The following is a 22390-nucleotide window of genomic DNA, read 5'->3' as shown; positions in this document are numbered from 1 at the left end:
ACGACTATCAAATTACTCGTTTGAACATTTACCAGTCCTCCTCGTCATTTTGTCTCATTGCTTTAGACCGTGCTCTGAGCGCTTCTGCCAATCCGCCAGCCAACCCGCCGGTCGGCGGAGTCGAGGTGCCACTGTCTGTACCACTGCCGCCACCACCCGGGGCAGAGGGTGCCGGTTTACGACCTGCGGGCCGCTTCGCTGGTGGGGGAGGTGCCATCTTCTTGCCTGCGGGTGCGCCATTGGCCTTGGGCGGCGCGGGAGGCATTGAGCGTGCCTGCACTGGTGGTGGGGGCGGAGGTGCGGGTTTGGCTATCACTTCTTCCAGATACGCCGATGGCGCCCATCCTGATGCCGACTCGTCCATTCGTTTTGCAAGCCACCATCCTAAATGTTCATTAGCGGCTACTCCTTGATTCGGTTCCAGTAACATACCATTGTTTTCCTTTTGAGTCACTAGAATGACCTCACCCTTGGTGAGGCTTAGCTCGCCAGCAGTCTGTCCAGCGAAGTCGTACATAGCCTTGAATTGTGGTTCTTTCGGCGTGGCAGCTGCAGGTGGTGGCGGCGGCGGCGGCGGAGGAGCTCGGGCTGTACCTGCCGAAGCCGTACGCGCATGACCAGTACCGTTTAGTGCGGCGACAGGTGCAGGGACTGGTTTCTGCTGCATAGCGGCCTGGGCAGCAGCTGCCGCCGCAGCGGGGGTGTTGACCGTCGTTGCAGGTAGGAGACCCGCTGGTAGTCCTTGATTTCCACTTGGCAAAGGTCGAGCCTGAGGCACAGGTCGAGATTGAGGTGCTGGACGTGCAGCAAGTTTTGACGGCTGGCCGCCAGGACCTCCAGGTCTGAGGAGTTTACCACTGGTGATAGGTTTACCGGGGATTGATTTGGCCTTTGGCGTTGGCTTAGACACCGAGTTGGGTGGCTCACCCGGCCCGACATGGACAGTACCACTCTTGTACAGATCATCGCGAGCCACAGTCTGATCTTTGACAACTTTGACGGTCGCAAGTTTACCAGGCTTCTTGTTGTAGCTTATTGTCTCAGCGATGCGGACATCAACGGTACCACGCGATACTTGCTTTAACATTGTGAAGAACTCGGTCTTGAAGATGCAGTTCACCAACGGGTCGGGCTCCTGAGGAGAACCGGCACCAATCGAGAACCAATCATCCTTGAGAGTAGACGCGCTGACAAACTTGATCGCACCAATGGCAATTGTACGCTCGGCCATGATCTGTAGCTGCTTGTTGAGGATAGCCTGCTTGACGAGATAGACATTTTTGTTGGTCAAGATTAGGAACCGGGGTTCTGGCTTGCTCGAGCGACCGAGCTTAGAAACGAGCAGCTCGCAACGACAAGAGAACAGCACTTGATCAGAGCTGGGCAGATTGATCGACTTTCTGATCATCTCTCCAGACCCACCATCGTTTCCAATGCCGAGATAGTCTCCCATGAATCTTCTGTAACCGATAAGAGAGTAACGTCTGCGTTCCTTGCGGCCTCCCAGTACCTGGTGGCCCTGGTCACGCAGCTGGATAAACTCCATACCACCAGTCTTGCGTCTCCAGAACCTCTGGATACGTGTCGCGCACTCAATTCTGTATCGAAGGTAGTTGCGCCAAGCTCGTTGGATTCTAATGGCCATATTGTGCCAATACCTGTCACGCATAGTCTCCAACGCGAACAAGGTCTCCGGGGTCTTGATGAAAGCCTTTGTGACACCCATCTGGTATTCCTCAACGGGGATACTGCTGTCTTTGAGAATCTGCTTGACGCCCGATTTGGCGTCGCCAGTCCAGGTGTAATCTCCAGCATAACTCGTCTTTGGTGAGAGAAGATAGAAGCGTTCCACAAACTTGTCAAATGTTTGTCTGTATGCGAAACCAGCGCGTCGAATACGGACGTTCTCCTGAAGACCCAGATACTTGATTTGATGCATGACGTTTCCAGTATTGTACTCGGTGGGTGACTTGTTCTCGTTTGGCTTGATCGTACGGATGTATGAGGGCGATGCCTTCATCAAAGTCGATACCAGATCGTTCGCAGAGGCCTTGATTCTGTCACCAGCGGTTGGTGGTCTGCGCTTGTTGTCTTGGTCAACTTGGTTAGGGAAAAGTGTATGTACAAAGTTGTTCGAACTCTGGCCACAGAGATTGAGAATGTCCTTTAACAGCTGATCCTTGTTCTTGTCTGTCATTCCCTCCACAGCATAAGCAACATCACCAGCATAGTGCTTGATGACGAATTGACCTTGTCGTGGCTGGAAATTGGGATTCGAGGACAAAGCGTTCAGACGCTGCACGAAGGTACCGTCGGCAGCTGTCGGATCAGCGTGAGCAGTAGCACAAGCATCGTTAAGAGCTGCAAAGACACCAGGAGGTCTCTTCTCCTCGATCAATTCGCACACTACTTTGTTGTCGAAGTACTTGATGGGCGTCCACGTAATTTGTTCTCGCTCATACTCTTCTTGCTCGGCCTTAAGAGTCAGCTGAATGAAAATTTGCTGCAGCTTCTCGTTGACATAGTTGATACAGAGTTGCTCAAAACTGTTTCGCTCGAAAATCTCGAATCCATAGATATCGAGGATACCGACTGAGTGCGAGATTGCGCCCTTGGCCCTTAGAGATTGATTGACTCTCTGCACGATCCAATCGAACAGGTTGTAGTATATACCCTTAGCGAGGGCGTCCCTGACAGAGGTCGCTTGTGCCGGGTTGAGGGGGACGTCATAGACCGATCCTCTTCGACCACCGCGGCTAGTCTCCATGACTCTGATGGTCAGAGCCTTGTTGACATGAGCAGAGTCCACTTCCAATAGATAGGCGACAAAGTCAACCACAGATTGGTCTGCAATCGCGGCGTTTCCTTGGTCGTCCTCGGAGAAAGTACAGTTTCCAAGCCAAAGAATGGCAGCGAGCATGCGGAAGATGTCGTCTTGCTCGGCTTGCGACAGACCAATGACCTTCATAGCGTTCAACGTGTCCTTGAATTCAGCGTGGTCGTCAATTCCTGGGACGTCGTAGCATTTGGACGCGCTGGTGTAAACATAGGACTGGGGCTGCTGAATACCGAAGGTCTGCCTGTAGTTCTCGGAGCAAGCCTTTGTGAACTGGTAAAAGATGTGGAAGTTTCTCTCGTTCATGATCTGCCCCACAACTCTTGACTTCTCCAGGAGGTAGTTTGTGATGTTGGCTCCAACGGGCTCACCCTGAGCATTGAATTGTATCTCCAGGTACTTTCCGAATCTCGAAGAGTTGTTGTTGCGAAGCGTTTTCGCATTGCCGAAAGACTCGAGGAGAGGATTTGTAGCCAGCACCATGTCTTTGGTCTCTTGAATGGACGAGTTGCTGCCACCGGACACGTTGGCGATGTATTGCATGATACGCTTGGCCGCCTCGGTCTTTCCAGCACCCGACTCTCCAGAAATGATGATACATTGGTTCTCTTTGTAGGCGTTCATGTTGTAGTATGAGGATTCGGCGATGGCGAAGACGTGGGGAGGGACCTGCGACACGTCAGCATTATATCTTAACCGCAGCGGAGAGACGCACTTCTAATCGGTTCTTGCCCTTGTAGCTATCGAGCACTTTGTCTGTGTAGATGCCAACTGTCGCAAACGAGTCAGCATTTTAGCGGAGCAGTCCATCGAGAAAGAGCTGCTTACGGTCTTTGAACGGATTAACCGACACCAATACATGGCCAATATACGTCTGTCCGACACTTCAGTCAGCATCGAGTTGGTCGGATGGGCCCAAGTTTGCGGCGCGCATACGTAGATCTCGCCATTCTCGAATCGCTTCTTCAGATTGTCGTTGATGGCTTCGTTGGAAATCTTGCTGATAAGCGTGAGATCCGACACTCCAACTTCCTTCTTCTTTGTCGACTCGAAGGCCGCCTTCTTGACCTGAGGCTTTCCGCCGCTAGCTCCAGGTTGCGCGGCGGCAGCATCCTTCTTCCTTCCGGCTCGTTTGGTGACGGCCTGCGATACACGGGTCAGTCAATTGGCGCAACGTGACGATACTCGCAGGCGACTCACCATAGTGGGCCCGATCTAATGGTGAGAACAGTCGAGACTCGGTTCGATATGGCGCAGGACCCTGCTTGTATTGGATTGTCAAGGTATCCAAGGGAGCAATAACGGAAGGTCAGACACAGTAAGTTGTGTAGGACTTCATGAAATGGTGGTAATCTGGCTAAGATTGGTGGCATCGAAGCCCAAAGTTGCTCCACGTCGACGACCCAAGCCGGTGCTCCACGGGCCGAGCACCAGCCACGATGCGTCATGGCGCGCCGTCTTGTGCCGACCAGATCGCTCACGCGATAGCGAACACCCACCTGCCTCATGCAGGGCAGATGGCCGATGCTTCCTTGGCTTGAGCCCCAGCGGCCGTTGTATAACACGCGTCTGCCGCTGAATATTCATTCCCAGCCCGTTTCCGTACTTGTACGCGCAATATCCTGCTGCTAAGCCATGCAGCTTTGTGGAAATCTTGTCACAGCTCCAGGCAACTACATTTCTTGCAGTTCGAACTTCGAGACAACGACTTGCCTCGTATTCTTTCAATGCTAGACAAAGATTCATGACAGTGCTCATAGGTATCCAACAAAAAAACGGCACAACAAACTGCTCTGCTAAACCCAGCCTCCTCGAAACGCCTCGCTATCATGCTCCCAAAAGTGCCATCGAAGGAACTAAACACAAAATGCAAACAGGATTCAACGTTATGATCTTACCTCGTCACCTCCAAGTCTGCCTACCGTCACCCAGTCAATCTTGCGAGCGTGTTCATTGACCCAAGAACCCTGCCACTGTAGACGTTGCTCCCCAACATCCGTACAGCCAAGCCCGCCTCCCTCAATCCACTGATCGAGTATCCGGAGCAGCAGGTGCATTTTTTGTTCTACCATGTTGGCTTGGACCATTTCAGCAAAGAGCTTCTGTCCACGTCCGGGCTGGGACCCGTAGAGCAACGCATGAATTGAATGCACCAAAGTTTGCCGGTCTCTAAGGAGCTTGGTTGGCAAGTCGTGTTTCTCTTCAATCGCGCGTACTCCTTCCACAGGCACAAGTGTTGCAGAAGTATGCAGTCCATCCGCGGAGAGAACGAATTTCGTGTGATCCGGGAAGTGAAGCTGTCGTTCGCGTAAGCACTCTCTCCTTTCGTAGCAAGTATTACGAGTAAAACGTACCTGTACGCAACCATCCGAGAACCCCCATATGCCGACATTGCCCGATCTTTGGTAAAATCGAACAAACAACAGATCTGACTCTGCATCTGGAGCTTCATCCGCACAGTCTGCGGCCTCAGTCCCGTTGAGCGTCTGGCTCATATATCTTCCAAACTTCACCCAGAGGACACGCAGCATTCGCAACCGCTCTCTTGTTTTCTCGTCCCTCGTGGCGAGATTGAGTCTTTCGAGTCCAGCAGCTCCATGGTCTTCAAACATCCTGAATGGCACGCGTTCTAAATGCTCGAAGCGCTTTCCTATACGCGCGAGCCAACGCTCTCCGTTCTTGACCGCCACATGGGTCACTGGTGTCCCACTTGCAGCAGACCCGTTGATGACACATCCGACGGTCCCATCGTCAAGGACATATCCAACTCCATGTTTCTTGCTGTAATCCACCCATCGACTAACGAATGGCAGTGGTCTCGATGGTTGTTGCGGAACTCGTCGAGAAGGCGCCAGGTGCTTTCTTTCTATCGCTGAGGCTAAATTGTCGCGGAATGCTTTGAGGCGCTCCAGTACTGCTGTCGGGTCAGATCCGGGGAAAGTCAAAGATGTATCAAGGTTTCTCCTCCGTGGCACAGGAAGTTTTGCGGTCATGGCTGGTGGCGGTGGGAGAGCCGGTCTTCCTAGGTTTTCTTGTTCGTCGAAGATTTCGACAATCTCCTGACTTGGTTGTTTCGATCTTGATCGGGAGCTTCTGATGGCGAACGTGTTAGGCGGCGCAATCTCCAAGTCATCACGTATGGCATCCGCGAGAGCTGGAATGTCGCGATCGGACGGAGTCTTTCGTGGTGCCCTTGGACGTCGTGCCAGACTAGCATCTACGCTACGTTTCGACGTCGGGATTATCTCGCCACTCTGAGGCTGTGAGGAGGATGGAAGGAAGTTTGTGCCACTGAATGCAGTTTGACTCAAAGTGTTAGTTTGACTGAGTGTGTTCAGTCGAGATGACTGACGAGTCGACTCGGGAGCACTTTCTTCCTTCTCATCAGTAATCGTGCGCGTCTTTCGAATAGGACCGGCTCGTCTGATACGCGGAGGAGGTGGCATGAGCTCAGTATCCTTCTTTTTCTTTGTCTCGTCTGCGCTGCTTTCCTTGGATCCCGGCTGGACTTCGTTATGGGATATTTCCTTGAGCTGCCTCGTGTCGGGTTCGCGCTCCTCTGCAATTCCTGTCAATGCGTTCCTGGGCTGGAAGGCATCAATACTGTTGCAATTTGGCGACGTATAAACCGTGTCTGATGGAATGGGAATAACTGGTTGACGACCTGCGGCAACCTCTCTCTCGATGTCCCTAACAATACTTCGAATTTTCTTGCCTGCGTTGAGCTGGAAGCACTTGCCTGGTGCATACTCGCCAACTCCAGACTCCTTGCAGACGTACCACCACGATTCGCTGTAGCCTCTCTCGAGCACTTCTGGACTCGGCGGTTGCACATTGGGCCATGAAGGAACTTTGCTGACTTGGGCGCGACTCATCTGTCTAGGAACGAAGGCGATTTTGAAGAAAGGATGAGACACAATCTGATCAGGAGAAGGTCGCAGTTCTTCCGAGACTAATAGAGACGAAACCAGATCGCGTAAGTCTGCGGAAATTTCGTTCGTGATTGAGGATAATTCGGGCCATGAATAATCGCCAGCTTTCAGTTTCTTGTATATTTCTTCCTTGGATGATGCGTGGAATGGAGCCCTTCCTACGGCAAGAGTGTATCTATTCTGGTTAGTCGGCCAAGCATGACACAGAGAAGGCACTACTCACGCGATGATTCCGATAGCCCACAGATCAACCTTCTCACTGTGACCCTTGCCCTTCTCCAGGATCTCCGGGGCCAGATAGTTTGGAGTGCCGCACATTGTGGTTCGTCGCTTGGCGTCCATATCTTTTCCACTGACAAGCAAGGCAGCGAGACCAAAGTCGCCAACCTTGATGTTCATCTTCTCATCCAGAAACAGATTTCCGGTTTTGAGGTCGCGGTGTACAATGTTGCGGGCGTGTAGATATTTGACAGCTCCGGAGACTTGAATGATAAAGCGACGGATTTCGGGCATAGTGATGTTTTTGCGACGCTTCAGCATGTCGGCAAGCGAACCGCTGGAGCAGAGTTCGAGGACGACATAGGTGCTCTCGCCAAAAGAGAAGGCGCGGTGAAAGGCTACAATGTTAGGATGGGACAGCTTGGAATGGATTTGCAATTCGGTAATGAACTAGAGAGCAGGCGTGGTCAGAACGAGGAAGCGCGTCACCGTGTGTCGAGAAGATGCGCACCTTTTGTGCTAGTTTCGCGGGCTCCATCCTCGACTTGACAATCTTCAGAGCGACCAGATGGCCGGTCGATTGGTCGCGCTCGAGACGTTCGGCCTTGAAGCAGATGGCAAAGCCGCCCTTGCCCAATTGATTCGAGGTGGCATAATTGATGCCATGTGGTTCCGAGACGATAGGCGGCGGAGGATCCGCGTGAACAGACATGGTTAGTATCTGCTGCGATTATGATGCTGGTGTTAGGCTGGGCGTGTCGTTGGAGAGAAGCACGCAGGCGCTTGCTTGCTTTGGCATGTTATTTTGTTTACCCACGCTTCCGGCACAGCAACCGACCCGGCTCAACACGCCGACCGCCGACCACCGACCGCCGACCGCCGACCAAGAAACCCGGCTGCGTCATTTTGGTGCCTGTTGTTGACTCCGCGACAATTGCTTGTTGCTGCCAAACACTTCATGCAGTCTTTCAATGTCGTTGACCTTCAAACTTGCCTCTCTGGTCATTCGTACCGTCGCCAAACCCATAGGAGTAAATATATCCCTGCATCCGTATATGAACAAAATCTGACCTCCAGGCAGAACCGAATCAAGCAATCCGCCAGAGAACATGACACCTTCCGTCGATACTGTGTGAGCTTTGCTCAGGGCCTCCATCGCATAGATATGCGTATGCGACTGGGAATCTTACACGATGCCGCCGCACAAGAACGTATGCACGCTCGAGAAGCCGCAGAGGCTGCCGCCAAAAAGAGACAGACCGAAACACCGACTGTCAGGACCGAAGCCCAGCAGAAAGCAGACGATATGGCTGCCGCAGATCTAAAAGATAAGGAGAGTAAAGCACCACCGAAACCCAGGATTCGCCCACTCTCAGAGTCAAGGGCCATTGAGCTAGGCGCGAACTTCCTCTCAGAGTCTTTCATCTTCGGCGTGGCCGTGGGCTTGCTCGTTTGGGACCAATGGCGTACGAGGAGGAAGGAGAACACGCGGAGAGAGGGTATTGATGACCGTTTGGAAGCATTGGAAGATCACACTCGCCAGATCGTTCAACTCCAATCGGAGGTGGATCGACTCAAGACGAAATACGAACCGCTCTCAAATCCTGCAGAACCCGGCAGCGTTATTGAGACGAAGCCTGCAACGATCGATACCGTCCAATCGCACGCTCCTACTAGGCAAGCAGACACGGCACCCGAAACAAAAATAGGCCCAGCAAAGGGAGCAATTGGTACCACTTCGCTGGCGGAGGAAAGCCAATAGACCACTGGTCCACCTTTATGTACATACCATCACACCTCTCAATATACCCTGTAAAGCACATATCCCAGCTCTATATAACAAAGTACAAGTATCGATTGGACATCGCCGATTTCACGTCCGACGGAACTGCAAGATGCCAATAAGATCCTAGGTCTGGAGCAAACGCGAAAATTATAGATGCACATGGATAATCAATCCATTTCGAAAATACTGACAAAGCACAGCGGCGCAAGCCCAAATATCCAAAACCTCCAACACCAAACATGTAAAAAAGAAAGAAGGAAATCTTCTCCGACGTCTACGCACGGGTCAACGAATCTAGAAGATAGAGTTGACAATGTTACCACCAATAGTAGCACCGGCACCAAAGATGGCAGCGTTTCCCAGCTGGGAGACAGTTAGCATCAAAATAGTACAGGAGGGAGCGAATCGTTACCTTCTTGCCAAACTTCTTGCCCATCTCCTCGCCCTTGGTAGGGACCTTGCCACTACCATCACCCTGTCCGCTGACCTCAAGAGGCATGTTGCCATAGTTTGTAGATTGTGGAGGAGCGTTCTCGACGACACGAACGTAGGAGCGAGGGAAGATGCCCTCTTGACCAGTGCGCGAAGAACGGCCCTTCCACCACTCAGCGTTCATGTATTCAGTGACGTTGATGTGATCATTGGGTTGCAGCTCGAGATCGCCAGCGTCTGTGCCACTGTATGCGTACAGAGCGGTGGCCTGAGCAAGCGGGGGCATCGATGGTGGGGGAGCAGCATAGGCCGGAGGAGGCGCAGGAGTCTGGGCTGGCGAAGGCTGGTAGAAGGAGTTTGGCTGCTTCTTCTCGTCATCTCTGTTGATGTTCAGGTTGGCCATGGGCGCAGCGGGGACGGCATTGTTGACGGGAACGGCGCCAGGCACGGCACCAACGGACAAGGGCGCATGCAGGGCAGTCTGGGCCGGGATCTGTGACAACAGCGACGACAGCTGCTGCGGTGTAATGACAGAAGCGTCACACAAGTATTCGAGTTCCTGTCGAAGCGTCAGTCAGCCGTTGCTTTGTTGCTTGCGCCTGCAGCCCTCTCCGCACCGCTTTGATGGTCCGGATCGACCGGTTGAGCTGAGCAATCTGCATTTCCTCGAATGGTGCCATGGCTGAGAGTTGACGAGCAGTAATTATCGCTTCTTCGACCGAGGGAAGGAGGGGGTTTAAGAAGACTCGCTGGTGGAATCGGGTCGCGCGTGGGCAGTGCTCTGATGTTTCACATGCACGCGGCCTGGCCAAGCCTCCAGCAACGTCATGTCGTGTTCGTATCCTCCACCTATAGTTACTATTTCCTCTTCATCTATCTACGAGTAGTCTGCCTACATCTTGTCTCTACTCTGAATGTTGTGCCATCATCTTTGCGATATGCGCATTCATACCGTGGAACGCCTTCTGCCTTTCCTGTTCCCATCCGTTGAATGAGCCCTCCGACATGCCCACCGGAATCTGGTCCTTGCCAGCTTCAAGTCCTGCCCATGTAGCCTCCGTGAAGTCCTTCAAAGGCATTCCGATTTGACCGCCGTTCTTGATGTCCGGCTGGTGCTTCTCGTCATGTAATTCGGTTTGCACGGCAGGAGGGAAGATCTCGATAACCTGGATATTGCCAGGTCCGTTCTTGAGCTGCTCTCGGAGCACCAGGATGAAGTGGTGCAGTGCTGCCTTGGAAGCGCAGTAGTTGGGACATCTGATCATGGGGACCTATACATCACTCAGTAAGCTACCTTGTACAACCTTCTTGATGCTCTATTGTGAGTGTGTTCAGATCCAACCCAATCCGTGACTGAAACGTGGAACACGTCTTCAGGTAAAGGCCTCTCACGCCTGAGTTCTACTCTGAGAAACTTACCAATGCTAGTCCAGATGTGGTGAAAACAAAGGAGGTCTGATTGCTTTGCTTTTGAAGGTATGGGGTAAAGGCAGTGACCAAGTGGATGTATGAGATGTAGTTGGTATTCATCTCTTCCGAGACTGAGCTGAGGTCAATGCTCTCTGGCTTCGAGAAGTCAAATCCTCTCTGAATGCCAGAGTTCAGGAAGATGCTGTCGATGTCCGGGTGAGACTCCATCAAATTTTTAACGAATTCTGGAATAGCGTCCAGCTTCGTGATGTCGAACTGTACGGCCTCAGCCTTCTCTTTGCCGTGCTGAGAGACGAACTCGTCCAGCCTCTCTTGTCTACGGCCTGTGACAATGACCGAAGTGCCATTTTGGACGAGCTTACTTGCAAGAGCCCAACCGATGCCAGAAGTGGCGCCTAGGACGAGAACTTTGTTGTAGTTAAAAGGCATTGTGTCGATGGGACTCGAAAGACGACAATTGGTAAAACTGAAGAATGATGATTTGGTCAGACTCATCGGCATTCGATTAAATACACGTCGCTGCCGTACGGTTACATCATACGAGCTCTAGACCGGAGATAGACATTCCATGTCCGAATGGGCCGAACTGCCGAAGTGAACGGTTTCTCTCCACGCATGCTAAACTCCGTCTCACTCGTAACGTTAGCTGTCCCAAGGCACAATACTTTCCAGACTTGCATCACTACTACCGAAATCATGTCGCTCTATCGACTCCCTGCGTCAAGTGCATTGGCATGAGACTTGTCTCTGTCTTTCTGCAGCTTGTCGTTACACTACTTGAATCATGGAGGAGTAGCAGCGACAAGGTTAGGACACTGAAAAGATAGAGCAACAAGCTGCCAAAGGTCATGGGTGGGACCAGGCGCTGGGACTCAATGGGACACAAGACTCGGCACGCATGATCATTCCAAGGGGTATTGTGCTCGAGGTCGTTGCCTGCGTGAGTACATGTTAAGCCATGCAATCGAGTGTCGACAGAGGGTTCCATCACCGACCTCACTGCGCTTCGGAGGTGGCTTTTGTCAAGTGAGCAGTGAAGGTAAGTTTACCCAGTCAAAAGATTCGTCGCCTCGTCGGTGACTCCGGGTATCCTCTTCAAATTCGCGCCCCCGTCACTAGTAAAACGAACCACCGTCGACCGACTCCGGACAACAATCCAATCAACTCCTGCCACCGTGTCTGCGCCTGTTGTTCCACACGCGCAGTGCTTTTGTTGTGCGTCTGTCCTGAATGTATTGATCATTCAATCTATTTCTCCGCATCATCATTTGTCTCACGCAGGTGTCCGTCATGATCGAGTACAAGATGAGGAATGTCTGTTCTCCTACCTCTACAGAGCAGTCTAAACAGGCGGTCAGCTTCGAGCGAGAGATATTGGGAGAATCTATAGAGCTGGGTGAACTATCCATCGGTTCGCACGATGCAACTCCACCACTAGCCATGTCAAAGGCTCGCACACTCGCCTTGGTGCTTACACTTACCGGAGTATGTTAACTTGATGTGTTTTGAACTTGCAACACTTGTTAACTCAACACTGAATTAGGCGGCTTTTCTCAACACTCTTACGATACAGGCTGTGGTCATCGTACTTCCAACCATCGGCAGAACGCTCGATATACCAGCGGCCAGACAACAATGGATTGTTTCAGCATACTCTCTGTCGTTTGGCTGCTTCCTGTTGCTATGGGGTCGACTGGCTGACATCTATGGCAAAAAACCTATCTTTGTCCTGGGCACACTTTGGGTTGCCATCCTCACGTTGGTGAACCCGTTCATGACCAATGAGATTGCCTTTGATCTACTTCGAGGACTCCAAGGTGTCGGCGGAGCGGGCAATGTCCCAACCGCTTTTGGCATCTTGTCTGCTACCTTTCCTGAGGGCAAGGCTAGAAATCGCGCCTTCTCTTTCTATGCTTCGGGCGCTCCTATGGGTAGTATCATGGGCAATCTTTTGGGTGGTGTCGTCCTAAAATACGCTAAGGACTGGCGCTGGGTGTTCTGGGTCCTTTCCATCATGGCTTTTGCGGTCGCCATAGCTGGTTATATCGTCATCCCTCAGCCACCGCCGCGACCGCGCTCGGAACTGAAGAATGCCGTCGACTGGATCGGGGCCTTCCTGGTGACAGTCGGTGTATTGATACTGTTTTTTGCCTTGACTCAAGGCAACGTCGTGGGATGGAGAAAGCCTTACATCCTTGTCCTTATGGTACTATCGATTGCATGCATAGTCATCTTCGTCTTCTGGCAGCTGTACCTTGAGAAACGAACGGGACGTCAACCCCTGATCAAAGTCAGTCTGTTCAAGCGCCTCCGCGTCTCTGCCGCCATGTTGGCCATGACTGTCTTCTTCTCAGCCTTCAACAACTACTTGATCTTCTCAACCTATTTTTACCAGGAGTACCTCGGACTCGACGCTATACATACCACGCTGCGCTTCATCCCGACAGGAGTCGTCGGAATAATCACGATACTTGCAACCTCACAGCTCTTACACGGGGTGCCAGTCAACTACTTGCTTTTGTGGGGAATGCCATGCGTGATGCTGGCTAATTTGTAAGTTTGCATTGCTCTCATCACACTCGTTACGATATGCTAACTTTACAAGACTCATGGCTGTTCCGATCCCACCGACAACGACGTATTGGGCGTATGGCTTTCCTGCCATGTGTCTGGCCGTGTTAGGAGCAGATACTTTGTTCCCGTCACTGCTCCTCCTCGTCGCGCAGTACATGGCCCCCGAGGATCAAGCACTCGGCGGCGGCCTCATCAACGCGGTAGGTCAGATCGGACGAGCTGTTGGTCTGGCTATCAGTACAGCGGTCCAGGTCGCTGTACAGAGCAGGCAAGAGAGGACGGAATTGTATGGCGATAAAGCCAACGTTGGGAATCATGCATATCTGCATGGTCTGCACGCAGCTCAATGGCTCAGTGTAGGCTTTGCAGCTACCGGGTTTCTGATTGTCGCGTTCGCTTTCAGGGGTGCAGGAGTGATTGGATCATCGAAGGGCTCATAAGGAGCTCAATAGGTGGCGGGACAAGGTTACCACAACCATCGGGCCGTTCATGCACCACGCTTTCACCTCACGTTTCAGATTACTTCCTCAGCTCGTGAAGTGCATGGTGACAAGTTCGAGCAAGGTTCAGATGGAAGTTTCAGAAGCTTCTGGCATCAATCTGATGTGCTTCTCGGGGCGGCTGATGCGCCCTCGACCCTTCTTTTCACTTTGCTTGTCCTTCGTATTGGGCTTAAAGCCGAGGAGGTCGTCAAAACAGAAAAGACACAAGAGTGTCGGCGCAAGCCATGTCATGCACGCCAATGGGAGTACCGCCTCCTCGGAAGGGAGGCTCTGTTGAACCTTTTTGGGTTTGAGCTGACGACTCGCTGCGCAAGCCACAAGGTCATGGTGTGACGGAATAGCGACGCATCTAGCGGGTTCTAGGCAGGACAAGTGACCTGCCAATTGCATGAGTTTCCGCCCCTCCCACGAAACCGACGAGCTTGGTTGCGTGGAAGGAAAGACGAGGGTGGCCGACAGGGGTGCAACACACGTGGCCTCGGTGCCCCTCCATCTAATGGGAAGACTCCGCACTTTCTCTTTACGATACTTGATGTCACTTCCAAAGAGAGAGGAGCAAGAGAATCAAGTGTTTCTGAAGAGTACCGACGAATACAAGTGAGTACAAACAAATCTTGGCGCTACACGTCAAGAGCTGCACCTAGAAAGGCAGTCAGCACTGAAGGTGCCGTTCCTTGCACAAAGTTCCACCGCCTGACCGAAGCCAACCTCGGAGCAGCAACCGCTCGACTGGAGTGTTTCTGCTTCAGATAGAAACCCTATTGCATACGCATGCTTACTACATGTATCCTGCAACTCTGTGCAATTTGAGCAGCGTGGTCGCGCGACTGCAAGAAAATTTCTGCAAGGTGCATGTAGCTCCCAGCTCCCATGTAGTACCTCCCGCGATACGTGAAAGCTAAATCACGTTTCAGAAAGTTCATCAACCGACTTGACCCAGAGGTCCCATGGGTATCGTGCATCTTGAACCGCTGAATTCCGCTCGTCAGATGCCTAGAATTTAGTTTCTTAGCCAGGGCCTCAGCTCCTGTTTCTCGAACCGCAGCCTGCTGCCCTTTGTTGACCGTTGTCAAGAGCAAAGCAGCTGCGCCTCGATACCATCGCTCAGTGCTGGGATATGCGCGTACACCAAGCGGAAAGTTATGGTATCAGTCGACACGCAGCGAGCTACGCTGTGCAGCGCGGTTCGCTTGATCCCTTCAGTGGTAGCGATATATTGGTTTTTGTGATCGTGAGCCAATCACGCTCATCAGACACATACAGCTTCAGACTGGGATACCTCTCTCAGTCTTCCACAGCTCAAAGGCCAGGGTGGGAGTGCGCTTGATGACACTGAAGACGTCCTGGGTACTGGCGAGCTGGGGATGACTTCTGAAAGCTTGAAGAACGACATCCCGGAGTCCACGATCGTTGTCAATGGTCGAGCAGTAGACTTCCTCAATGGTATCGGCGAACTCTGGTGAGTCGTAATAACAAGCCATGGCCATCTCGAATTTGCTTTTTGCGAGAATCTTCAAAGCGGGTATATCGTACTTCTCGGCCAATGCATAGACGCGGGTGTGTATGAGGAGATTCGAGTCATCAGTCTCGTACTCGCAATCCTCATCCTCTTCAGAGTCGCAATCAGAACCAGAGTTTGGAGTGGTGCCTGCACTGGTACCGCGAAGTCCTGTTTTGCCTTTGGGGCTTGTTCCACGCGGCGAATGGGTGACGCTCGAGTCATGTCTGGGATGAGAAAGAGGGTCGACACTTTCTGTCGGCGTGACTGGCGTGAGTGGGGCGCAGGCGGCCGCTTGAGCAAAAAGGGGGTCGACAATTTGTGACAGATCGAGCTTTTGGGATCGTTGCCTGAGGGCTTCCTGCGCACGATGACGGAAGACAGGAGAAACTGGCTCCTCCTCATCCTCGGGGATCAGGTAGTCTAAGTAGTAGAAGTCTAAACCGTTAGCCGGATGATCGAGGGATGCCAAAAACAATCAGGGTAGTGTGGATGTCAAGGCTCTTAGGAAGAAATCGCCAACATTGAGGTCTAGTCCGGACCATCCGGGTGGGCAAGGACTTACAGTGGATCATGTGCTCGACCGCGTCTCCATCTTCCTCACTTAGATCAATCACCCCTGTTTGGGCTTCCCGAAATTGGTTGCTGCATGCTCCATCGAAAAATCCAGAGCGTGAGCAGAGTATGGCACGGTGAACGTTGTATTCTCTTGAGTTACATCTGATGGTTAGATCAGAGTATTTTCCGCCCAAGTGAAGCCTAGTTTAAGTTAGTGATCAGGACGAGAAAGTTGGCCATAATGGTGGCTCACGTAGAGAGAGCAGACATCAACTCCTTCCTAGGAGATTCCATGACGGACGGCAGACGATCTTCGGGGTATGAGGCGGAGAGCCGATGGTGCAGCGTATTTTTTAAGGTTATTTGACAATGGAGAATTCTTTCAGGGGAACGTAGATCCTTGATGTTGAGATTGAGTCGAGACAAATCCGTTGATAGCAAAAAAGGTCCTTGGGAGCAATGGTAGAGGTGTCGTGTGGATAAATAGTAGAGATACTGCTCGAGGGGAGGCTGTGACATAAGTAAGCTCAGACCAAACCCAGCAGTACTTAATTCAACCCGTGACCCTGACAAAAACGATCGGCCGCCCTGGGCACTGACGCGTACCAAAGGACTCCGCCGAGTCGCCGTGTGTCGGCCATGGTGGAAGTTCTCATTGCCGACCTACGTCAAAGTGTTTAGGCTGCGTGATTGCATCAACCTATGATCGCGGACACCAACGATTGCTTGGGCGGCGTTCCCCACAGTGGTCAAAGTTCCAGGCGCTGGTACTTGCGGCACTCCCGTGTGGCAGTGAAGATGGTGCCAACACGATGGCTTCCGGCTTGGAAGTAAAGTCTGAAGAAGGGTTGTTGTGATTGTGATTGTGATTGAGAAGCGATCATATTGAGTGGGATACAAGTCGTTTTAACACTGCGGACCAGAGCTGAGCGAATTCTAGATCACTGCCTCGGGGGTTGGTCAGTACGGTACACACAAAAGTGACTTTCGGCGAGTCCTTCATGCTTCGGCAGCTCGCATACGCGTTGGCCGACTTTATGTTTTGTATTGTGTGCGTGAGCTTGAACATGCTCGGCCTCTATATGATAGGCTGGAGTATGAGCGACTAAAATCTGCTGGCGCCCACCTGCTTCCCACCTACATGTCTAGCACAAGCTCCTGTGGCTTGACAAGGCTAATCAGGCGAAGATACTTGACAACATCTACGATCCGGTTCATTCGCCTTCAACTCAACATCCTGTATGAGGATAAGTGAGTGTATCTTTGGACCTACTTGTCTCATGCAGACAAGGAAGCGTCTCGTAGGTCTAGACACCTCGTGTGCCGAACGTCGGAGGTCGAATGGGTATAAGAGTTCGCACTTGCTGCGGTGTGGAAAGCACGATCTTCACGCAGAAGCGGTCGAGAAGACCAAAAGCTGGCGATGCAGGGTCTGCTCGAGTCGCGTGCCAGCGGCAGGGCTTCTGCACGTGGACAGTTTGAGCCGTGGCAGTCATGTTTTGCCCATCCAAGATCGATGCCAGTGTTTACTGACCACTCGAATGCCTTCTTGGTGTGAGTGCTGAACCGTGCACATGATGGATGCAAGAGCCTCAAACTCTGGAATGGAGAATCTGGGGCAGCGCGTCTTCAGCCCAAGATGCAAACGCTTGTTGCTCGGACCCTAGCTTACGACCAGCCTCACGCCGTCTAAGTATGCTGGATGGTCTTTTACTGCTCGTGGTGGTAGGTCACGAACGTTTCCTCGGGAACGTCTCCGCCGCACCTGGTCGAGATATTGAGGCTTCTCAAATTCAAGATGGCTGGAGACTGACGCGCTTCAAAAGAAGAAGATGGTGCCTCATTTCAGTGGTAGTCTCATGCCTCAATCAGCAACTCGATTTGCCCACAGATACCGATACTCGCACCGACATGCGACATGCAACATGCGTACCCGTTGTATCAGTCTGTCTAAACTTCGACTTACTCTGTGGACCTAAGGCCTTCCGAATGCCGCTTGACCTTAGACGTTGCCATGTCGGACCTTTGGAAATTGTGAGGGCTCCCATGGCAGATTAAGTTGTACTCGAAGCTTCTCGAACAGGCAAAGGTTGGTGCGACGAGGAAACACCAAAGAGGGTCGCTAGAGACAAGAGGCGCCAAGATGACAACAAATGTGTGTTTGGAAAGGAGAAGTCCGAAGATTTCCTCCTCACCAATCTCCGAAAGGACAAGTGACGTACAAGCATTTCTCAAGGGGCGGTAAACCGAGTAATTAGCTGTGATCTAAGTCTTTGAGCCTCGACCCAATGAGGTACGAAACATGTCGGAACGTCAAGTCTCCTGTCATGCCTGCAAGTCGCACAGGTGCTATAAATTCGGCAGAGGATAAAGGCGATGTCCGACAGTCTCGTAGCAGCAGTTTCAGAATGTTGACGGGTCGGTGGAACACTGCGTGAGCGTTCTGGAGCACCGATGATGCAGTGAATTGTTCCAGAAGATGCGGCCGAGATAGCAAAACAAACTCACAGACAAAACCGCGATTGACAGGCGCGCTCTTCACGAGAGAAAGCTGGGAGATCTGATAATTCCTTGTGCTGTCTCTGAATATTGCAGCAGTGTTGCACCATGGCCGATTGATTGCGCCGCAGGATACTGTGACAAAGGGCAGGGTCGGCTAGATAGAATGGAAGTATCAAGCTGGTGACATGTGATGACGCAAGCGAGCACGGTGACGATCAATCACCGACATGGACATGGACATGGACATGAGCATTCACACACAACAAGCCGTCTCCTATTCTGGTCTCAACTCGAGGTGATTTTGACCACGACTCACAGTCTACAACACAACCACCATCACTGCCCGACTATTGGCCCAATCGCACATCAGACATCATGGCCGACGTGTTTAAGCTATCGGCGTCTCTCAAAGGGCACGAAGACGACGTAACTAAGTGGCACGACTAGACCACAGAGCCCAAGCGCTGACTGTCAACTGCTCCCAGGTCCGCGCCGTCCTCTCTCCTTCGGCTCGCTGTGTCTTCTCGGCCTCGCGTGATGGCACCGTCCGACAATGGCTTTTGACCTCGTCCGACCCGCCCACCTACGACGACACAATAGCTGTCCAAGCTACCTCGTTTGTCAACTCGCTGACATACGCCGCTCCCTCCTCGAATCACTCCGACGGTCTCTTGGTCTCTGCCGGAAAAGACACAATCATCGATGTCCGCCACCCTTTCCAGAGTCCAGATTCGGATCCCGAACGCTTACTCATCGGTCATGCCAACAATGTCTGCGCTCTCGACGCTGCCTCCGACGGCGATACTCTGGTCAGCGGCGGATGGGACACGCAAGCAAGAGTTTGGTCCATCAACAAGGGCGAGTGTGTCGCAGAGCTGAAGGGACATGACGCCGCCGTCTGGGCTGTCATGATCTACGACGACAAGACCGTCATCACAGGCTGTGCCGACAAGACGATCCGTATCTTCTCTCTCGGCGGCAAGCTTCTTCAAAAAATCCCTGGCCTGCCCGATGTCGTCCGCGCCCTCTGCAAATTGCCCGCTGGCCACCCCTCCGGCGCCGCTTTTGCTTCGGCAGGAAACGATCAAGTCATTAGACTCTGGACTCTGGATGGTGTCGAGGTTGCACAACTTCATGGACATACTTCCTTCATCTACGCTCTTGCCGTCCTCTCCAACGGCGATCTGGTCAGTTCCGGTGAAGACAGGACTGTAAGGGTGTGGAAGGGCACCGAGTGCGTTCAGACCATCACACATCCTGCAATCTCCGTTTGGGCAGTATCTGTGTGTCCTGAGACCGATGACATCGTTACTGGCGCCAGCGATAAGATGATCAGAATCTTCAGCAGAGACCCCAGCCGTCATGCAAACCCCGAGGTACGTTGTTTGCACTTTGCCCAAGCCCTAGTCTAATTAGCGTTGCAGACAATACGCGCTTTCGATGAGAGCGTCAGTTCATCCTCGATACCGCAGCAGACCGCTGGTGAAGGCCAGCAGATCAACAAGGAACAACTTCCAAGCTCAGGTTTGTTCGCGCGAGACCTCAACTTTAGGGGTGTGCCACTAACTGATAGGAAGAATTTCTGCAACAGAAGTCCGGCACCAAGGAGGGCCAGGTGCAGATGATCAGAGAAGACGATGGTAGTGTGACTGCTCATACCTGGTCATCGGCTGCTCAGCAATGGATCAATGTAAGTTGTCCACGAGACTTGCCAATCTAGCGTACTGACACCACTTCAAAGGTTGGTACCGTGGTCGATGCTGCTGCGAGTAGCGGGCGTAAGGTGACGTACGAAGGCAAAGACTATGACTTTGTCTTCGATGTCGACATCACCGATGGTGCTCCTCCCTTGAAGCTACCCTACAACATCGGTCAAAACCCGTACGACGTTGCGAGCAGGTTTATCGCAAACAACGAGTTACCCATGACCTATCTGGACCAAGTAGCCAACTTCATCACCACAAATACACAAGGAGCAACACTAGGCTCGTCCGCTCAACAACAAACCCAGGCACCCGGGGCCGACCCATGGGGTAGTGAAAATCGCTATCGTCCTGGCGAGGCCGGTGCTCCTCAGCCGTCTGGAGATGCACGCCCGCGCTCTTTACCTCAAACACAATACCTTTCAATCACTACGGCAAATCTGTCTGCGATTCGCAAGAAGATCGGCGAGCTCAACGACACCATGTCATCTGATTTGGCACTATCATCAGACGAACTAAAAGCTTTGGACAACCTGGTGAAACAACTGCAGACCAGCCCCAAGGACCCCAAACCTCAGGCAGATCAACTATCTGCAGTACTCAAAGTCGCCACTACATGGCCGTCAGCAAATCGCCTTCCCGGCATTGACCTCCTCCGGCTCTCTGCTGTGGCGCCTAGCTTCGCAATGCACACAAGCGGCGAAGACGGCACAATCGTAGATACTCTCTGCAAGAGTGGTGTCTTTGCAGTAGACACCGACAAACCAAACAACGCTATGTTGGCGATCCGTGTCCTTGCAAACCTTTTCATGACCGAAGAAGGTAGACTGGTCACCGATGGCTGCTTCGAAGAGATTGTGTCGTCGACTCAACCATTCGCCAGTACTTCTAACAAAAACCTGGCAACGGCGATTGCGACATTGTACATTAATTATGCAGTGTTACTGACCTCGGGTGCACCTGCAACGGAATCCAAGTCAAGGGAACAGCGCGCGGCCGCCATCATCAATGCATCCCTGAACATTATCAAGCCCGATGGCGACAGCGAGGCTGTATACAGAGCACTTGTCGCCGTGGGCACACTCATGTCACTAGGTAATGAGTTCAGAAAGGAAGCTGCACAGGCAAAGGACATGGGCGGTCTTCTGCAAGGCATCGAAAGGAGTGCTTTGGGCCAGGAAAACAGAATCAAGGCCGTGACCAATGAGATGAGGGATCAGCTGAAATGATTGCAGAAGCACAAAAGCATGAGATGCATAACGAAAGCTATCGACTATAGATGAGCAAAATTAGAGCATGCGAGCAATTCCTTGATAGCTACGGGAACTTCTACCCTTAATTACGATCGTGCTTCTACTCAACGGCCCAGTCTTCAATCCAAAAGTCTGTCATACTATCCACGACGTCCTTGTTCAGCTGCTCCGCAAGTATATTGAAAGCTCTGTCGTTGCCCTGTAGGGTGTCGTCAGATGGAACGATGACCGCTGAGCTGGTCTTGGGTGTATCTCTCCGACGAGCGAGTGCAGCCTGGGCGACATGACTGAGCGAAGGCAGGACATCGGAGGTCAAATTCACAGCCAGAGAAGAGAGCGGTAGGTCAGGTGTACAGTGAGCTAACATATCCAAGGGACGGACTGCAGATGACGGCTTGGGCCTGGGTCGGCTGATCGATAGCGCGTGTGTCTTGACGAGGTCGGCAATGTTCTCCAGCTTTGCAAGAGGAAGAATTGGGACCCATGCGAGCTCTGTGTTTGTCATAATTTCTGCCTGCAGTCGTGTGTAACTACGCAGTCCCTCTATCTCGTCTCCGTGTGGTCCGCTCAAGAGGTCTTTTGCTGAAGAGAAGGGTTTGGATGCTGAAAGCGAGAGGATGATTGCGATGTCCAGACCGCCGGTAAGGGCGACAAAGTGTTGGATTCGTGCAAGTGTGGCCGGCAGTTGTTCATCTGACAAGTTGTTTGGAGACAACAAAAGCAGTCGTAGTGTGCGGTTTGATTTTTGAATACTCTTCGGAAAATCCGAAAGGGGGACTGCAATGTCATGGTTTTCGAGCAATGATTCTGGACAGATCAACTGTCAGAGGGGTTATTGATTCTTTCGTGATGTTTTAATCACCTTTGACCCCAAGTCCAGATGGCACAATCGACGAGGAGATAATTGAGGCAAAGGATGAGCGACGACGGAGCGTTGTACAGAACATGACCGATCGCGTGAATACATTAGTACACGTATAGCGGGCATCTTGAGAACAAAAAACGTAGGTCGATTCTCGCAATCTCTTATTGCAAAACGAGGAAGCAACATCGTTCTTGCCTCCAGACAGTCTCAATCGTCTGTGAGCACTACTACGTGAAGCTCCTTCTGTATCCGTCCAGGAACAGCTTGACAAGTACCCGTCAGTGGCTCTTTCTTAGCA

At 52.1% G+C, this 22390-nt stretch overlaps 8 protein-coding genes across 8 annotated transcripts; 3 read left to right on the top strand and 5 right to left on the bottom strand.

Moving 5' to 3' along the window:
• Positions 1–28: 28 nt before the first annotated feature.
• On the bottom strand, positions 29–7699 carry AUEXF2481DRAFT_45925 (uncharacterized protein; the record flags this gene model as incomplete). The annotated part of the gene is made up of 9 exons (XM_013492086.1): positions 29–673; positions 779–3505; positions 3552–3607; positions 3665–3710; positions 3773–3979; positions 4735–5133; positions 5191–6943; positions 6992–7437; positions 7499–7699. The coding sequence occupies 9 exons, from the start codon at positions 7697–7699 to the stop codon at positions 29–31; spliced, it is 6480 nt and encodes a 2159-aa protein (XP_013347540.1).
• On the top strand, positions 7634–8918 carry AUEXF2481DRAFT_389175 (uncharacterized protein). Its single transcript, XM_013492273.1, has 2 exons — positions 7634–8018; positions 8069–8918. Exons 1-2 carry the CDS (start codon positions 7959–7961, stop codon positions 8747–8749), a joined length of 741 nt encoding a protein of 246 aa, XP_013347727.1. The 5' UTR covers positions 7634–7958; the 3' UTR covers positions 8750–8918.
• A 149-nt stretch (positions 8919–9067) lies between these two features.
• AUEXF2481DRAFT_1836 (uncharacterized protein) lies at positions 9068–9885 on the bottom strand (the record flags this gene model as incomplete). The annotated part of the gene is made up of 3 exons (XM_013491754.1): positions 9068–9136; positions 9186–9764; positions 9823–9885. The coding sequence occupies 3 exons, from the start codon at positions 9883–9885 to the stop codon at positions 9068–9070; spliced, it is 711 nt and encodes a 236-aa protein (XP_013347208.1).
• AUEXF2481DRAFT_36326 (uncharacterized protein) lies at positions 9822–11127 on the bottom strand. Its single transcript, XM_013492009.1, has 2 exons — positions 10625–11127; positions 9822–10476 (listed from the first exon to the last, which is right to left on the bottom strand). Exons 1-2 carry the CDS (start codon positions 11063–11065, stop codon positions 10111–10113), a joined length of 807 nt encoding a protein of 268 aa, XP_013347463.1. The 5' UTR covers positions 11066–11127; the 3' UTR covers positions 9822–10110.
• Positions 11128–12076: 949 nt separating this feature from the next.
• On the top strand, positions 12077–13650 carry AUEXF2481DRAFT_1834 (uncharacterized protein; the record flags this gene model as incomplete). Its single annotated transcript, XM_013491753.1, has 3 exons — positions 12077–12121; positions 12180–13189; positions 13242–13650. The coding sequence occupies 3 exons, from the start codon at positions 12077–12079 to the stop codon at positions 13648–13650; spliced, it is 1464 nt and encodes a 487-aa protein (XP_013347207.1).
• Positions 13651–14826: 1176 nt separating this feature from the next.
• On the bottom strand, positions 14827–16277 carry AUEXF2481DRAFT_389617 (uncharacterized protein). Its single transcript, XM_013492272.1, has 3 exons — positions 16038–16277; positions 15777–15970; positions 14827–15649 (listed from the first exon to the last, which is right to left on the bottom strand). The coding sequence occupies exons 1-3, from the start codon at positions 16061–16063 to the stop codon at positions 14979–14981; spliced, it is 891 nt and encodes a 296-aa protein (XP_013347726.1). The 5' UTR covers positions 16064–16277; the 3' UTR covers positions 14827–14978.
• A 2369-nt stretch (positions 16278–18646) lies between these two features.
• On the top strand, positions 18647–21203 carry AUEXF2481DRAFT_1832 (uncharacterized protein; the record flags this gene model as incomplete). Its single annotated transcript, XM_013491752.1, has 5 exons — positions 18647–18697; positions 18757–19647; positions 19696–19795; positions 19849–19961; positions 20013–21203. 5 exons carry the CDS (start codon positions 18647–18649, stop codon positions 21201–21203), a joined length of 2346 nt encoding a protein of 781 aa, XP_013347206.1.
• On the bottom strand, positions 21201–22322 carry AUEXF2481DRAFT_389310 (uncharacterized protein). Its single transcript, XM_013492271.1, has 2 exons — positions 22090–22322; positions 21201–22034 (listed from the first exon to the last, which is right to left on the bottom strand). Exons 1-2 carry the CDS (start codon positions 22172–22174, stop codon positions 21328–21330), a joined length of 792 nt encoding a protein of 263 aa, XP_013347725.1. The 5' UTR covers positions 22175–22322; the 3' UTR covers positions 21201–21327.
• Positions 22323–22390: the final 68 nt, after the last annotated feature.

This window comes from Aureobasidium subglaciale (genome assembly GCF_000721755.1).
Source record: "Aureobasidium subglaciale EXF-2481 unplaced genomic scaffold scaffold_2, whole genome shotgun sequence".
NCBI lineage: Eukaryota > Fungi > Ascomycota > Dothideomycetes > Dothideales > Saccotheciaceae > Aureobasidium > Aureobasidium subglaciale.
This window is presented reverse-complemented; position numbering and strand designations above follow the sequence as displayed.

Excerpts from the sequence above, each read along its gene's own strand:
- AUEXF2481DRAFT_389617 (XM_013492272.1), bottom strand. The coding sequence starts at position 16,063 with ATGGAATCTCCTAGGAAGGAGTTGAT. Across the intron at positions 15,971-16,037 it reads TCTCCTAGGAAGGAGTTGAT|GCTTCACTTGGGCGGAAAAT; the intron begins GTCTGCTCTCTC and ends AACTTAAACTAG. Across the intron at positions 15,650-15,776 it reads GGTCGAGCACATGATCCACT|ACTTCTACTACTTAGACTAC; the intron begins GTAAGTCCTTGC and ends CTAACGGTTTAG.
- AUEXF2481DRAFT_389310 (XM_013492271.1), bottom strand. The coding sequence starts at position 22,174 with ATGTTCTGTACAACGCTCCGTCGTCGCTCATCCTTTGCCTCAATTATC. Across the intron at positions 22,035-22,089 it reads ATCTGGACTTGGGGTCAAAG|AATCATTGCTCGAAAACCAT; the intron begins GTGATTAAAACA and ends TGATCTGTCCAG.
- AUEXF2481DRAFT_389175 (XM_013492273.1), top strand. The coding sequence starts at position 7,959 with ATGTCGTTGACCTTCAAACTTGCCTCTCTGGTCATTCGTACCGTCGCC. Across the intron at positions 8,019-8,068 it reads CCGTCGCCAAACCCATAGGA|AACCGAATCAAGCAATCCGC; the intron begins GTAAATATATCC and ends ACCTCCAGGCAG.
- AUEXF2481DRAFT_36326 (XM_013492009.1), bottom strand. The coding sequence starts at position 11,065 with ATGCCTTTTAACTACAACAAAGTTCTCGTCCTAGGCGCCACTTCTGGC. Across the intron at positions 10,477-10,624 it reads CCACATCTGGACTAGCATTG|GTCCCCATGATCAGATGTCC; the intron begins GTAAGTTTCTCA and ends AGTGATGTATAG.